Source organism: Artemia sp. Qi Xiang Cuo, chromosome 9, assembly GCF_049724085.1.
Source record: "Artemia sp. Qi Xiang Cuo chromosome 9, ASM4972408v1, whole genome shotgun sequence".
Lineage (NCBI taxonomy): Eukaryota > Metazoa > Arthropoda > Branchiopoda > Anostraca > Artemiidae > Artemia > Artemia sp. Qi Xiang Cuo.
The window spans coordinates 3,195,862-3,212,272 of NC_142802.1; the positions used below are offsets into that span (position 1 = coordinate 3,195,862).

The 16,411-nt window shown below is 35.9% G+C and overlaps 1 protein-coding gene across 2 annotated transcripts in view; it reads left to right on the forward strand.

Annotated features, from left to right (window-relative positions):
- The window catches only part of pps (protein partner of snf), a 77,666-nt gene extending 61,401 nt beyond the window's left edge, over window positions 1-16,265 (forward strand). For both annotated transcript variants that reach the window (XM_089094220.1, XM_089094222.1), the window contains 3 exons: window positions 4,104-4,265; window positions 7,900-8,138; window positions 16,090-16,265. In XM_089094220.1, coding sequence (XP_088950346.1) covers window positions 4,104-4,265; window positions 7,900-8,138; window positions 16,090-16,173 — 485 coding nt within the window. In that variant the 3' untranslated portion in view covers window positions 16,174-16,265. The remainder of the gene's footprint in view (window positions 1-4,103; window positions 4,266-7,899; window positions 8,139-16,089) is intronic.
- Window positions 16,266-16,411: the final 146 nt, after the last annotated feature.

Below are 16,411 nucleotides of genomic sequence, written 5' to 3' on the forward strand. Positions count from 1 at the left end.
TAAACCTTGAACCACTTTCTCAGTCATCTAATCAAACACGTGAACAACGCCTTAGGTCTCAAAGGGTGTCTGCAAGAAATGCCTTAATTAAAATCCGAAATCAAGTGACATAGTTTTCCAACTTATTTAATTGCTAGTTCGTTTTGTTTTTCAAGTGAATGAATTGATTCCTTTCTTTTGTTCAGTTGTTCGCTAGTATCCGTCGATGGCAGATCATATTTTTTGGATTTTGTGCAAATCGCGGATATTGGCGAATAACTCGCTTTTATGGTTGTTAGGTATTTGGTTTTAATTCTTTTAATTTTTGGCTTTTATTGATACATCGTTTCGTTTCGCGCTGAAGAAGAGAGGCGTTTGTCCTCTCGAAATATTCGCTTCGTTTTTTCAGTATCTTCATTTGGCCTATAAAAACCCCATTTTTGCTCGTTTTTCTTTCTTTATGTGCTACTGTAAAATTTGATTTTTTATCTGTAGAATTTATAATGATATAAGATAACGCTTTTTTGATCTGACATTACTATACAGAAAGAAAAGAGTTAAGTTTTGCTTTATAGTTCTTTTTTTTTATTATAGTAAAACTTCTAATAAAACAGTAAACTTAAAAAAAAACACTTTCTGTTTTGTTTTTTTTTTCTGTGTTCACTGTCTTGTTAAAAGTTTTCCCTGTTTCCAATACTTTTATTTCATTCTAATTGTATTTTGTGCGACAATGTTAAGAGAAAACACACTATATCCTAAGTTTGAAAGGAATTTTTTTATATCTTCTAAGCTATTTGTGTGCTTGGTACTTGTATAAAATACGCCCTACCTAAAATTCTTCTAATATGTTTCTCTGATGCTCAATCCTAATGAAATATACCAAAGTAATATTAAAACATAATACTTTAGAAACAAATTTGGGCTATATATTTGCACATTAGGGTGGGGGGTGGGGTTAAAGTATAGCGCGTCTGCATTTCTAATGGGTTAGGTATAATTATTCTGCATATTATGTAGCAAGAACTGTTTTCTAACTTCACACTGTCCATATACTTTACCCCCGCCCCCCTAATGTGCAAATATATAGCCCAAATTATATATTTTCCATCTTTTCTTTCACTTTCCTTTGTCTTGTCTCGCGCTATGCTGAAAGAAGCTAACGGAAAAAACCGGTTCTATAATGCGTCAGTGAATGAACAACTTGAGCGGTAGGGGGTTTATCATACAAGTACCGTGCGCTTTTTCTGCATAATTCTGTATTTTCAATTTTTCTGCCTAAATTTTCGCGTTTCATGCTTGATTGGGTTAGCTCATTCATTTTCAATTTAGATGGACCGAGAATGGACTAAAAAGCCAAACTATGGCCTAGGGAGGTATTCCGAAGCTGAAAAGTATTACATCGTCCGCAAAAAAAACCTAGCGCTAGAGGATGCTGGTGATTCATTTTTGACACTAACACCAGTTTTTGCTCTTATCAGTTCCCCATACTGTTGATTTTTTACCTATCAAACAGTTCGTGGTAACGAACTGTAAGTAAGGAGCGACCCGGCTCAATAGTAACCGAAACTCTATAAAAAACGGATACCAATAGTTTTGATACCAATAGGTACATCAAAAGAATCAGATTTTTATGCTGATTTCAAATATATAAGTTTCATCAAATTTCATTTTACCTATCAAAAGTTACGCGCCTGAGAAAATTTGTCTTATTTTCGAAAAAGGGGGAAACAACCCCTAAAAGTCATAGAACTTTATCGAAAATCACACCATCAGATTCAGCGTATCAGAGAACCCTACTATAAAAGTGTCCAGTTCCTCCCTGCAAAAATGTGGAATTTTGTATTTTTTGCCAGAAGAAAGATCACAGATGCGTGTTTATTTGTTATTTTAATTTCAGGGGTGATCGTATCGACCCGGTAGTCCTAGAATATCGTGAGAGGGCTCATTTGAACGGAAATGAAAAGTTCTAGTGTCCTTTTAAGTGGCCAAAAAATTGGAGGGCAGCTTGGCCCCCTCCTACGCTCATTTTTCTCCCGAAGTCATCCAATCAAAATTTGAGATAGTCATTTTGTTCAGCATAGTTGAAAATCTAATAAATATATCTTTGAGGATACCTTAATGCCCCCCAGTTCCTGGGGAAAGGGCTGCAAGTTATGAACTTTGCCCATTGTTTACATATAGTATTGGTTAATGGGAAGTGTACAGACGATTTCACGAGAGATTTTTTTTCTGTTGGGGAGGGGGGTCGGAGGAGGATGTTACGGGAGAGGATGTTTCCTTGGGGGAAGGGACGTTTCTATTAAGGGGGCACCGGATTTCGCAGCATTATTCAAAAAACGATCAGAAATTAAATAAAAAAAAAACAAGTTTTTTTCAAATGAAAGTAAGGAGCAACATTAAAACTTAAAACGAACAGAAATTATTACATATATGAGGGAGTTTACCCCCTAGTTAATACATCGCTCTTTACGCTAAATTTTTTTTAGTACTTTCAAAACAGCTATTTATTCTAATTACACGCCTTTGTGATTCAGGGGTTTGTGATTCGAACAAAATTCAAACTTTAGCGTAAAGAGTGAGGTATTGACTAGGGTGGGGGCAAACTCCCTAATATACGTAATAAAAGCATACGAATATAGAAGTTCGTTACATAAGTTAATTCGTAAGTTACGTCAGAACAAAATTTCGAGAAAGCCATTTAGCCAAAAAACAGTAAAATTAATATGCAAATTCCGTTTTGATTATTCACGTACGGTGAGCCAAAATCAAAGCTATATTAATTCAAAAACGTTCAGAAATTAAATTAAAAAAATGTTTTTCTAACTGAAAGTAAGGAGTGACATTAAAACTTAAAACGGACAGAAATTATTCCGTATATGAAAGGGGCCGTCCCCTCCTCAACGCCTCGCTCTTTACGCTATAGTTTGACTCTGTCTCACAACTTTATTTTTTAAAACAATAAAAAACTTTAGCGTAAAGAGCGAGGCGTTGAGGAGGGGACCGCCTCTCTCATTTATGGAATAATTTCTATTCGTTTTAAGTGTTAATGTCGCTCCTTACTTTCAGTTAAAAAAACTTGTTTTTTTGTTTAATTTCTACTAGCTTCTATTTTTTTCAATAGACCTACCGAGCATAGTGGCTCTACTACTCCATTGATTTTGTTATGTTCAACGATCACTTGCTGATAAATTTGACGTTGCAACAGTTTGGTTGTTCCTGTTTGTAAACAACAAAAGTTCACGTATGTTTATTGTACGATTCAATATGGCAACAAAGGAGAGAATTTACGAAACGAAAAAAATTTAATAATTGTATAACAACCACAAAAAAATCATAGACAATCCTGGTTTTCAGATATTAATAGACCTAAGACGGAGCCAGTGAGGAAAAAAGGTTTTTATTTCGATGTCCTTGGTACTTTAATGAAATAATAATAAAATATAATTGACAATATAAATAATTCAATAAAATATTCAATATCAAAAATAAATATCACTGTGACAGGGTCGTATAACTTCTTTTGAATGAACAGAAAAGTTTCAGGTCCATGCGTCCCATCTAAGGTGTCATGATTTTTCCACAATTTTCAACATTTTTAATCTAAGCTGTGTTGTTATTTGCCCCATCTCCTTGAAATGTGGTAACCCGAAGAAATCAATTTCTTAATAACCCCCCCCCCTCGGATCCACTCTGTGTTTAAGCATCCTCGGACTAAATGTAGTGTGTATAAAGTATGTGTTTGATGTCAGCAACAGCAACAACTTGCTTGAGTTTCAAAATTTATGAACGAACGCTTGCCATTTTGATTGCCATTTTGCCATTTTGCCATTTTGCCATTTGCCATTTGAAAAGCCATTTTGCCAACGAATTGCCATTTTGCCATTTTGAAAAGTAAATTATCTTATTTCAGCGTCCCCAAAAGTTATCTCTTTATACGAATAAAATTTGTTGGGATATCGAAAGGGATGAGAGACAAAACAGGGAAAACCTATAATAAAATAATCAATATTCAAAGCCTTCTTCTTTAAACCCTCCCAACTGATGCTTTAAATTCACAATTGATTTATGTTTATCAATATGTATTCTTATAACTTTAGTTTTATCTATAATCGTTTTTTTTTCAGTTATGCAAGCTGATTCAGACTTCTCTTTATTATCAAGATCTGAAGCGAAGAAGCCGAAGTTGCTGAATGAAATGGGTGATGTTGATCTTAGAACTTTCAATCAAAGTAATTCTGTTGGAACTCCACCACTTGGAAGGACAACCAGTTCAAGCTCGGTCGAAGGTAATTAATAAGGTTGTTTCTAGTAAAAAACATTTTCGTTAATCTATGACATAATAAATATGTACTTTTCGGTTGCATAAGGACTAAAAGGTCCATATAGTTAACCTCCTTTTCCAGCCCGTGACGTCCATTGCCTATGTGATAGTAAAAATGTGATAGTGCCCTACAAACTTCTTAATTTTGAAACAACCAAAATTGGTTTTCAGGTATGAATAGGCCTAACATTTGTTCAGGAGGTGGAAAATGTTTTCATTGTACTTGTCAATTATACCCATCACACCAATATTTGGACAACGTCACTTGGAACATAGCGATGAAACTCATTTAGTTTGCAATGTGTAGTGATAGTGAACAGTGTCTGACCATGGCTGTTACTATGAAGATTTGGGATTAGCCGAGGACTGAAGAAGAGGCAATTAGACTTTTTCATGATAAGGCGGTGTTGCCCAAAACAAAACAGTGTGTCAATAGACGCAACATTACTTTATACTCTTTCAATAAGGAACCTTTTTGGTGTACAACTAGGCCATATTTGAAAAGAGTCGGTTTGCTTGTTGGTTGGTGGGTGGCAGTGACGGCAGAAGGCAGAGCTCCTTTCAACGCGATTCTTACTGACATCTTTGCGTTCTAGGTGGCCTGCTTCCCATAATTTTATGATGTAGTTTCCAAAATTTTGTTAATAAAGTATTATATTTTTAGAAGAGCCACTACTAAAATTCGCAAAAAATATTTTCTTCACATACAAGCATATAACCAATCATCGAAAATCATGTTTTTTGAGGGATGATCATCACATTGATATCAATACCGACAAAATATTTTCATTTAAATTTTGATTCTTGTTTGCTTTGTGCATTTCTATTTAATTAGTCCTCCGTACTGCTAATTTTATGACTTCATATTACCATATAGGTATAGAGTTTCTAAAACAAATTTTGTTCAAGTGGGGTGAGTAAGAAACAATTTATTTAGTGGGTAATTTTTTTAATTAATAACTAAATGTTCTTGTTGGTAAAAAAGTGTTATCTTTTTTTCTTTATCTTTAAACTAATTATCCAATGAGTCGGATATTCTTTCTCTTTTTTCTTTTTTTTATCTCTCTTTTCGTCCCAGCCTTTGAAGCTTTTGAGTGAGCCACCTCCTACTTTATCAGCATTGACACCCAATGGGCTGGTCATTCACGTTCTTATTTCTTCGTTTTCTTCTTTTTTTTTCATCCCACTTTATCCCATGGGATGACAGGGAACGGAGCAGGACCCACATCCCACTCTTAGAAGCTTCTGCTTCGGTCACCTCCCACGTTATCAGCATGACCATCCAGGTAGTTAGACATTCACGTTCTTATGTCTTCTTTTCCATTTTTTTCTATTCTTCTCTTTAATCCTGCTGCTTTGGCCGCCTCCCACTTTATCAGGATGGACATCCTATGTGATGGATATTCATGTTATTAATTTATTTTCCTTTATATATTTTATTCTTTCTCTTTTTCATCCCTACTTTATACCATGGGATAATTGAGAATGGGGGGGACTGCAGTGGCGTCGATACATGAAGATTTTGGTCGATGGGGGGTGGGCAATTTTAAGTTATTTAATATCCACAAAAAAAAAATTACAATACTATCAAAACAATGACCGACAGTCATTATTGGTATCCGATCGGCTGGTCATTCACGTTCTTACTTCTTTTCTTCTTTTTTCATCTCATTCCATATCCCACAGGTTGATAGGGAATGGAGGGGAATACCCCGTCCTGCCCTTTGAACCTTCTCCCAATTTATCAGGATGGACATCCGATGGTTTGGGTGTTCAGTTATTATTTCTCCTTTTTCTTTTTCTTATAATTCTTTTTTTTTCATTCCACTCTTTGAAGCTTCTGCTTTGACCACTTCCCACTTTATCAGAATGGACATCCAGTGAGTTGGACATTCATGTTCTTATATCTTTTTTTCCCTTTTTTTCATTCCTCTCTTTAAACCTTCTGCTTTTGCCGCCTCCCACTTTATGAGGGTAGACATCTTATGTATTGGATATTCGTTTTATTAATTTATTTTCCTTTGTCTATCTTATTTTTTTTCCGTCCCCGCTTTATCCCTTTGGATATTGGAGAATGAGGTAGACTGCAGTGGTGTCAATTCATAAAAATGTTGGTCGATGGGGGGTGGCGAAGTCAAAGTCCTTCAATATCCACCAAAAAAAAAATACAATACTATCAAAACAAGGACTCACAGTGAGGTGAACTCATGTGAGGGTCATTTACTCAACAATAAAACAAATAACAATAACAAAATGAATAAATAACAATAAAACATAATAAAAATAACAATAAAAGAATAACAATAAAAAATATCGAAATCTCCAAACGCTGGAATAAAAAGATGGGTCTTCAACTCTCCACATCCTAACAAAACACCCAATAAAGTCAAAACAATAAACAAATAAAAAATCTCCAAACGCCGGAATAAAAAGATGGGTCTTCAACTCTCCACATCCTAACAAAACACCCAATAAAGTTGAAACAATAAACAAATAAAAAATTAAATGAAGACACTCCATCCCAAAATTCAAATAAAATTAATAACTAATTATTAGCTGTGTTTTTAAACTAGTTTTATTATTAACTAGGAATTTATCTAAATATACAAAACTGCGAAATTTATTTCCATTATTTATAATGCTATGACGTGGTGAAAAACGGGACATTTCAAATTTTATTAAAGACAGACGAACTCCAGAACTGCCAAGGGTCAAATAAGCCAATGAAATCTGATTATCATCCAGAAAAGACATATTTTGCTAATAAAAATAATCGAGCAAAAGACATTGAATGTGTTTTATCCTATAAAGAACAGAGTGGGAAGAAGGGAAAGGATTCAGTGGAAGAATATTTAGTACATACTTTTTGTTGATGATTCACTAAGATAAGAAAGCGGGCTAAGCTGACAATTTTGTAATATACGCAGAGCTTTATTTTGTTGCCTCTGACGGGGAAGAATATGAGTCTTAAAATCCAAAGGGGGTGCAATTTTTTTTTACTTTTCAGTGAAAGTACCTAAAAAGGGTATTTCCACTCTTTCAAGCTTCTGCTGTGGCCACCTCCCACTTTATCACCTTGGATTTTTGGTCAGTCTTCATTGTGTTGCCCCTCCCCCCTAAAATTAACTGTTCTCTTTTGTCTATTCCCTTACAGGCTAAAGTTTAAAACTATTCTGTTAGATTCTTGTAAAATTATGGATACTATTCAATATATAATTAATATATTCTAAGACAACATAAACATATAGACTAATCGATTTTTTTTTTTTTTTTTCAATGCACTTTTTTCGGCCTGAGGTTTTGAGGAGATAATCTGTGTCTTCAATACGTCTCCAATGTTTAAAATATTCTACATGTCAAAAGTCTGGTCATTGAATTGTTAAAAAAAATTGGTCAATCATTTGTAAATAACCAAAAATTCACTTAAGTACGATAAAAGCATATGTGTACAACTTTATCAAGTAAAAAAAGAGTCAATCAAACAAAATAATATCTATATTCTTGTATCTCTTTATCGTTTTGTATATTGTTTTTTTTTTTTTTTTTTTTTTTTTTTTTTTAATTGTTTTTTAATTATATTGAGACTTTTAATTTTCCAGAAATCGGTCAGTTCAAGAGGGACCCCAGGCAAAGAGCACAAACTTCAAAAGTGTATCAACATGGTGCCAGTCTGAAGGATCTGAGTGAAGAGGAACTAGTGCGAAAAGCAAGAGAGATGGAGGAAGAGATGGGTGCTATTCAACCCCTTCCACAACCCAGCATCCCTCCGCCCAGTTTAATGCACCCAATTCCAAATTTCGGATATATGAATCCACCAGTGGCTAACTTCTACCCCCCTGTAAGTCCTTCAAACTGCTTTATTTTCTGATCTGAATTTTATTTATTTTTTATTTCTGATCATCAGTCTCATAAGAACCAGTGAATATCAAGAAATTATTTACAGAAGCTCTAATAGATGGAAATAAATTTCATATATTATTATGAAATATTATTATAAATAATATATTATATATTATTAGATAATATATATATATATATATATATATATATATATATATATATATATATATATATATATATATATATATAACATTATACATATTATATATTAAATAATATATAATACGTTATTATAAATCCCATATATTATTATGAAGGCCTTTTAGTTGTGGCTTTTGCCTTCTTTAGGGTTTTTACATGAACTTAACATTAGTGATTATTCAAAATTATTGCCGGTTTCGCGGCAAGTAGCAACTGGAATCTAAAGGAATAAGAACTTATTGGACATTTTGCCTTCACAATGTTCAGAATAATGACTAAACTTACAATTTTTCAATTATAAATAAGTTATTTGGATATAAATATATAAATATAAATATAACTGGATATAAATATAACTGGATATAAATATAAATAAGTTATTTAGATACCATGGGGTGCCAATTCATGAACATGTAGGGGGGCGGTATTTTTCTTAGTTTTCTTGTCAATGAAGATACAAAAATATGGTGTATTTCAAAACATCCCCCCCCCTCCCAAGTGCTGCCCCTGTTGGATTTCTTTTGCCAATTTTGTTGTACTTATAAGGTGACAGCTACTAGTGCTAGAGACAGCGCCAGTAATACTATCGTGGCAAATAATAGTGCAGTGTTATTCAGCAGAATTACTAATATTCAAAATAAGGTGGAATTGGGTTTAACCTTAATAAAGTATTTGTTACTTAAAAACTAAAGTTTTGGTTACATAATTTTCTATACTTACTTAGTACTTAGGTCCTCCTGAGCCATCTGGGGCGCATATAGGATCGACGAAGCCTCGGTAAACGTCACGTATTGGTACTGTGGCAAGTATATTCTCCAACTGGTGATGCAGTGATCTGTGAGCACTGCGTAGATCACGACCATGCGTGTATCTGAGCGTGTTTCTCGGCCTTCGCCTTTGTCAACATTCACGCGGCTGCCATTGTTGAACCTGGTTTGGGATTCTTGAGTCCTTCATCCGAAGGACGTGGCCAAGATAGCTCCATCTCTTCTTCTTAATCACTTCAGTAATAAGCGGCTGGCCAGTTCTGCGTACCTCGATGTTGCTGACTTTTTGACGCCAACCGATATTCAGCACGCGTCTCAAGTACATATTTTTGAAATCTGTGAGTCTTTTCTCTGTCCCAACATCTAGTTTCCAGCACTCACTGGCATACAATAGCACGGACAAAACGTTGCTATTAAGAAGTCGCAGCTTTAGTGCTAGCGAGTACTTCTTTGATTTCCATACTGGCTTAAGTTTGTTGAAAGCAGTGTTTGCCATGCCAATTCTTCTCTTGACCTCATTTTGCACCTCTCCTGTGTAATCGATCCAGCTTCCGAGGTACTTAAATTCATGGATTTGTTCAACTCTACGATTTTTGTGCAGGAGCTCGACTGGCGAGCCTGATGTTGCCACTGATTGAGTTTTGTCTATGTTGATGTTTAGGCCAACTTTCTCCGCTTTAACGCTCACTTTATTAAGGAGCTCCTGGAGTCGCTGCTTTGTTGTTTCCAGAAGTGCCACATCATCCGCAAAGTCAGGGTCCGAGAGGATTTTATTTCCGACTGTTATTTCGAAGCCAGCCACTTCTCTTAAAACATAGTCCATTGAAATTACAAACGAAAAGGGTGATAAAACGCATCCCTGTCACACTCCTGACATAATTTTGAAGTATCTAGTTGTTCCGTTTTCTGTCTTTATGCAATATTCCGTATTTTCATAAAAGGCCATGATTAAACTTATTATTTGCTTGGGGACACCATAATACTGTAGAATTTCCCAGAGTGTGTCACGGTCCACGAAATCGAAGGCCTTTTCAAAATCAACGAAGAGCATGTATATTTTTTTAGATCACTCATTTGCTTCTTCTATCAGAGTCCTGAGCGTGAATATGAGATCTGAACAAGATCTACCTGTCCGAAAGCCATGTTGCTCTTCTCTCAGGTACGGATCGAGTGCTTTTTTCAGGCGTTCGAGTATTACAAGTGCTACAACCTTACTTGGTACTGATATTAGGTTTATACCTCGCCAGTTATCGTACCTTTCTTAAATATCGTAACAATTATCCCTTTGGTCCAGTCACCAGGGACCTTTTCGAACTGCCAGACTGTTGCAATCAGTGTTATCCACACTGAGAGGCATGTCCTCATTGGTGCCTTGATCATTTCCGAAGTTAGGCAGTCTTCACCAGGTGACCTTCCATTATTGAGTTTCTTCACTGCAACAAGTATTTCCGCAGATGTTGGGGTATCTTCGACAATCTTAAGGTTAAGAAAGGGCACAGAAGGGATGGTTCCTCGGTCAGTTGGTCTCGGTCTATTTAAAAGTTTTTCGAAGTGGGATACCCATCTCTCGTCAATTTTCTCTGTTTCGGTCAGAATTTTTCCACTCTCATGTTTGACTTGGCTGAATCTGCTAGGCAGCTTTCCTAGCATTTCATTTGTGAGCCTGTAAACTGCTTTGGAGTCTCCTTTTATAGCTGCTTCCTCTGCTAGTCTAGCCTTCTCTTCTACACGTCTCCTCTTGTCAGCTTCTGCTGACTTCTTGATTTTTTGTCCTTCATTCTATATAGGACATTTACGAAGACCGAAGGTCTGTCGCCGCCAGCAGAGAAAATTTGCTGATAATGATAACTCTAAACATTAAACGACACTTACGCTTAGGAGGGGTGTTTAGGAGCACGAATAGGGCATGTACAAATCACTATTAGAAATAATCTCTCAATTTTCACTACAAACAATGAAACAAAAATAATCAAAATAAAAAATGAAAAAAAAACAAAAGAAATAAGGCATAAATTCTAAATAAAGGAAAACAAAGAAAAAAATCATTATTAATCACCAAATAGGACAATAAAATCATAAAGAAGGGTGTCCAATCTAAACTCTAACAACCAATTAAAATTACTTAACTTTACATCACACACTATAAAAACAAATATAATATTTTCTCAATCAACTACATACAAGCAAAACATTCACTTCTGCTTTCCAAGTTGCCCTCTTTGACTATGCTCTCCATAGTCATGGCTAATAATCAGTCTAACAAGTTCAGTAACTACATCATTCTAAAAATACTTAGCAATCGATCTGTCAGGGTGTTTGAATTGAACACAAGGTGGGAAAGATTTAGAAACCCATGCATCAAAACCTGCATCTCGTAACTGGGCTCGCTTATTAAATAAAATGTTTCTATCCTGACATAACTCAGGGGTAGCATCATCACTAAGAAACAATTTCTTAAATGGGTCAATATTCTTATTCTTTAGTTTTTTTGCACTGCGTAATAGGCCAATTTTTTGTTTCTTCGTCACTCAGTTCAACTTTGAAAAATTTGGCATCCTTCTTGCACTGAATAATTTTGAATGGTGGTACTATAGACAGTTCTAAACCCACTTTAACAATATCTTGGAACAAAGCAACAGCAACATTTTCACTGTCGCAACCTGCATTCCAAACAATTATGTTTTTATCCCTCTGTTCAATTTCCAGTTTAATAAGCCTATCCGACATTTCTAAAACTGCATTACCCTGGGCCTTAGCTTCTTCAACAAGAACTGAAAATTGTGATTTCAAGGACGAGTTCTCATTTGTTAGAACATTGATTCTACTATCCTGAATAGCAACTTGAGAACACTGGTCTGACTGGGTCACCTCTAATTTGGAAACACGATCGTCTAGTGTTTCTAATTTATCGTTCACCATTTTTTGGACAGCTTCAAGTACTTTGTTATAATTCTGTGGTAAAGTTTCCAGGGTAATTTGGGTGATAGAACTTCCGGTACTTGTCACTGTAGAATTCAACGGGTTTTCTGAGTCCTCAGCGGAACAATTACGTTTGCGATTACGACCCATACCAATTAAAGTAAACAGACTTCATCTGCTCAAATAAGATCAATTATTTATTTACCCACTTTGATCTTAACGTGTTGTTTGTTTTGTCTGTGAATTTCTGGTATGGCTAAAAATGGAACTAGGACAGGTAGGACTCAATAATGGCTAAATATCAAAACGGCAACAGTGGAATATGGGCTTCAAAAATCCGTGAAGTAATCCAACTCCGCCACTGACCACTGATAACAAGCACCCTCGCGTGAAGAACTATGCTGTTACTCGGGCAAGAGCATAATGACAACTCTAAACATTAAACGACACTTACGCGCAGGGGGGGGGGTGTTTGACTACCCCCCGAAAATCCAAAAAACGTGCTGTTTTATAATCCTTTATCATCCAAACGTTGCGCAATTATAATGCTTTTTTTCACTCAAATGTAATTACGATAGCTATTTATTTCATGTATTGATCTTCACAGTACGGGAGCTAGATCCTTACTGAATCTAGCATTCAATCATTGCATAACATGCAATGATATGAAATTTACAGATGATTGGTTACAAATCTTGCAAGTAAGCACCTCTCACTGACTGGCTTCCATTCAACTAGTGCTTTGGTGGCCTGGTCAAACAGCATTATCCCAACTCCAGCCTGGTGCCGGGATTCATTTCCGCTGTAAATTAGTGAGTCACCCTCTCCTAGTTGCTCATGTACAGATCCAATCCACCTGACTTCGCTTAGAGCAAGGAGATCTAGCTTATACTTCTTCATCTCTCTGAGTACTTGTTCAGGTTTTGTCAGCTGGTTTAGTGTCCTTACCTTCCAAAATCCAAATTTCGTCTTAGTTTTTGCTGTCATAAATCGTGTCCATGGGTGTGGTGAGGTCGTCGTCGAATGGTGTAGCGGGGTATCCGAGGCTATCATCGATGTTTCTTTTGCAATTTGGAATTTTACGGGGATAGGTCACAAGCCCATCGCCCAACCCTCCTCATTTTACGGACTTGGGACCGTCATGCTCCTCCGACCTCTGACAGGCCAGGATCCTTGCAAAATATCTTCTAAAGGGAACTCTATAATAACAAAAGAGCAAAATAAAATTCGATTCCTCAGTTAACACTCTTTCCAAACATAATTGTCACTCTCATGACAAAGTATGCCATCCCCTCCCAATGGGGCCAGATATAGCGTTAGGCTATATACAAAACTTCAAGAAAACACTGTAATAATAAAATAATTACTTTGTAAAATACAGAAAGTTTCTATTAATGCATCAGATTTTCATGTTCAATTCTATTTCATCCATGTTTGTAAATCATATTTTGTCAAACTAGGCTTTTTGTTTTTACATGACTTGAAGCAATTTACAGTGCTAAGAACACAGATGGCCATTAACGAACAGATGCGCGATAATTCAAGCAGCGAAGAACAACGGATAAGTATATTGTTTAGGCCTGTATATTGCACCATTAAGGGGATGGGACGCATTTTCACGGTAACGACTGTTGTATTTTGAAAGTGTTGATTAGAGAATCGAATGGTACTAAAAAAAAATTATTCTACTGCTTCTGTTAGAAGAGCCCATAGACAACAATGTTACCATAGTTTCTTAGGATTCAATCCAAAATCTTCTGAAGGTGGAGATATTATTTCATTTTTGAACTTGTTCCGTCTAGATTATGATCTGGGCTAGATCAGTCGTGAGAGTAAGGGCTAGTTTTGAAAGATACATACAAAATACTTAATACTTTTTTTGGTTTGAGTGGGTTAATTTGGAAAAATTTGGTTCAATCCCACTTTCTAGGACTATAACGAAAGAAAAGTTAAGATGGCTAGCCCACGTTAAATGGATCAAGGATGGCAGAGTGCCAAAGATTGTTGTTTTGGCTATCACTCTGGGGCTGCACGAAAAGCACGCCCTCCCAGACGGATGGGAAGAGAAGAAAGGTTTAAAGGAAAAGGGAGCTTCACGAAAATGGGTAAAGATTACTAAAGATGACCAACTAATCCGTAATGGTCTCCCACTTGAAAAGTTTGACACTTTCGTTTCACTGGGATCCAAGGTAGATCCGAAGGGAGGGTGTGATCAAGATGTCAGCAGAAGAATAACTAGAGCTCAAACAGTTTTTGCTCAGGTTTGCAAACATCTCTGGGTCCATCGGGAAATTAGCTTGTATATATAAGTCGACAGTGTTGGCCGTCCTACTCTATGGTATTGAATCGCGGCCCATCAACGCAGCTCACGTACGTTCTCTAGAGTTTTTTGACCACCGTTGCCTTCGTTCAATTTTACGCTTCCGGGCGTCAGGTCAGTTTTCAAACGACGATATCCACCGACATTGTTTCAACATCGACAAAATCTCAAGCGTCATCAAGCTCCACTGGCTTGGATACGTTTTGCGTCGCCTCGACGACCGCCTCATTAAACTGACACTTCTCGTTGAACCGTTATCAACATGATATCAAAATGTTATCAACAGCGTAGATGCTCGTATATTCCGCTCGTATATATGGTGGTTGGTATAACAGGTGATATAACAGGTGGTTGCTCGTATATTCCGCATATATAGGTTTCCGTATATTTGGTCAAAATGGGACAAGCAATGGCTAAAGTTCGCCGAAGAATTGGCATAGGACCGGCCATCATGGGAGACCGTCATTCCGAAGCTTCGTTTGGATGTCGGGTGAGGCGGAAACGCCTGGTCCCGTTACGAGTGCAAGTAAGTAAAGGGGGTAAAGAGTGAAGCTTTGAATGGGTTGTAGTCAAAGAGGAGCGTGCGCAACTGTGTTGGTGTTTTGCTAGTTGTTTTTTCTTGGAGACAAAGTTGAGTTTCCCCTATCAGTTTCCTGTACTCTCTGGACTGAGATGTTGACAGTAATATATATATTATATATATATATATATATATATATATATATATATATATATATATATATATATATATATATATATATATATGTATGTATATATATACATATATATATATATATATATATATATATATATATATATATATATATATATATATATATATATATATATATATTCTGTTCCAATGGCTATTATTAATGTCAGTTTATTGTTGGCAATGATATTCCCAGTGAGTAGAGAGGCTTAAAGGTATTTAGAATGCTACTGCTGTGTATTTTTTACGGAAAAACTTGTGGGATTGGAGTTATTGTAGAACAACCGATACAGCGAAGAAATGTAGAATGTTGGTGACACAATTTCCTATGCCTCCTGCTCGATATTTGCATATATCCAAGTTTGGAAACATTGCTATTAATCTGTTTCCAATATTATGTCGGAATTATCCCTCCCCCCATCCCCTACAATCTTAAATGTCAGTGCCAAAGTCAAAATTAAAAGGTATACTACTGGGGGTAGGTCATAATGACCAAAAAGTATATTTCTTGGCAGTATTTTTTTTTTTTTAGATGTTTGCGTTCATCAAATCAATCTCAACTAAGGGATTGCCCCTTTCCGCTCCCCTCTCCTGCGTACAGGTATGGTTAAATGGGTTGGTGGGCACGTCCAGGCATTTGACCATCTCTTGGAAGTCCAAAGCAAACAGAGCAACTACAAACAAACAGCATTAAACATATTCATAATTAATTGAACCGCACATAAATGCCCGCATTAAATACATGGAAGTCACTTTAATTATTACATATATGTAAATCACTGCATTAAGAGTGGGCCTAATTCGTGATCTTGTGTTTTTTTTGTAATGTTTTGCATTAACCTGAGAAATAGCTCGTACAGGTTCTGCAATTTTATGTTTTTGAACTATTAATGTTTTTCAGCGCCAAGCTTGAAACCGTAATAAATTCTTTACTCTTTTATATTGTTTCCTCTGTGTATTCTAACTTTAGTAATTAATAGCTATCTGATAACTTTATTTAAATTTATAATTATCCCTTTTTTCTTTTTAGGGACAAATTCCATATCCACAATTGCAAGACCCTGAAATCCAATTGGTACCACCTCCACCTCACATGATGAGGAGGAATTTTTGAAGCGGAGTGTTCGTGTGATTGTGTTTGCTATCTTTGTTTATATTTCTGTTGGTTTCAATTTTAATAATTTAAATATAAATTTTTATCTGTTATCATTCTCCGTATTTATTTTAGTACTCCGTAAAGGTCTGGTTTCTAAATGTGTCAAAGGCTCTCTGAAGACATTATGGGTCTCCATATAATGAGAAACTATAATTAGCAAAAATTGTTTTCTGACACGTACTTCAGTTTTTGCTCA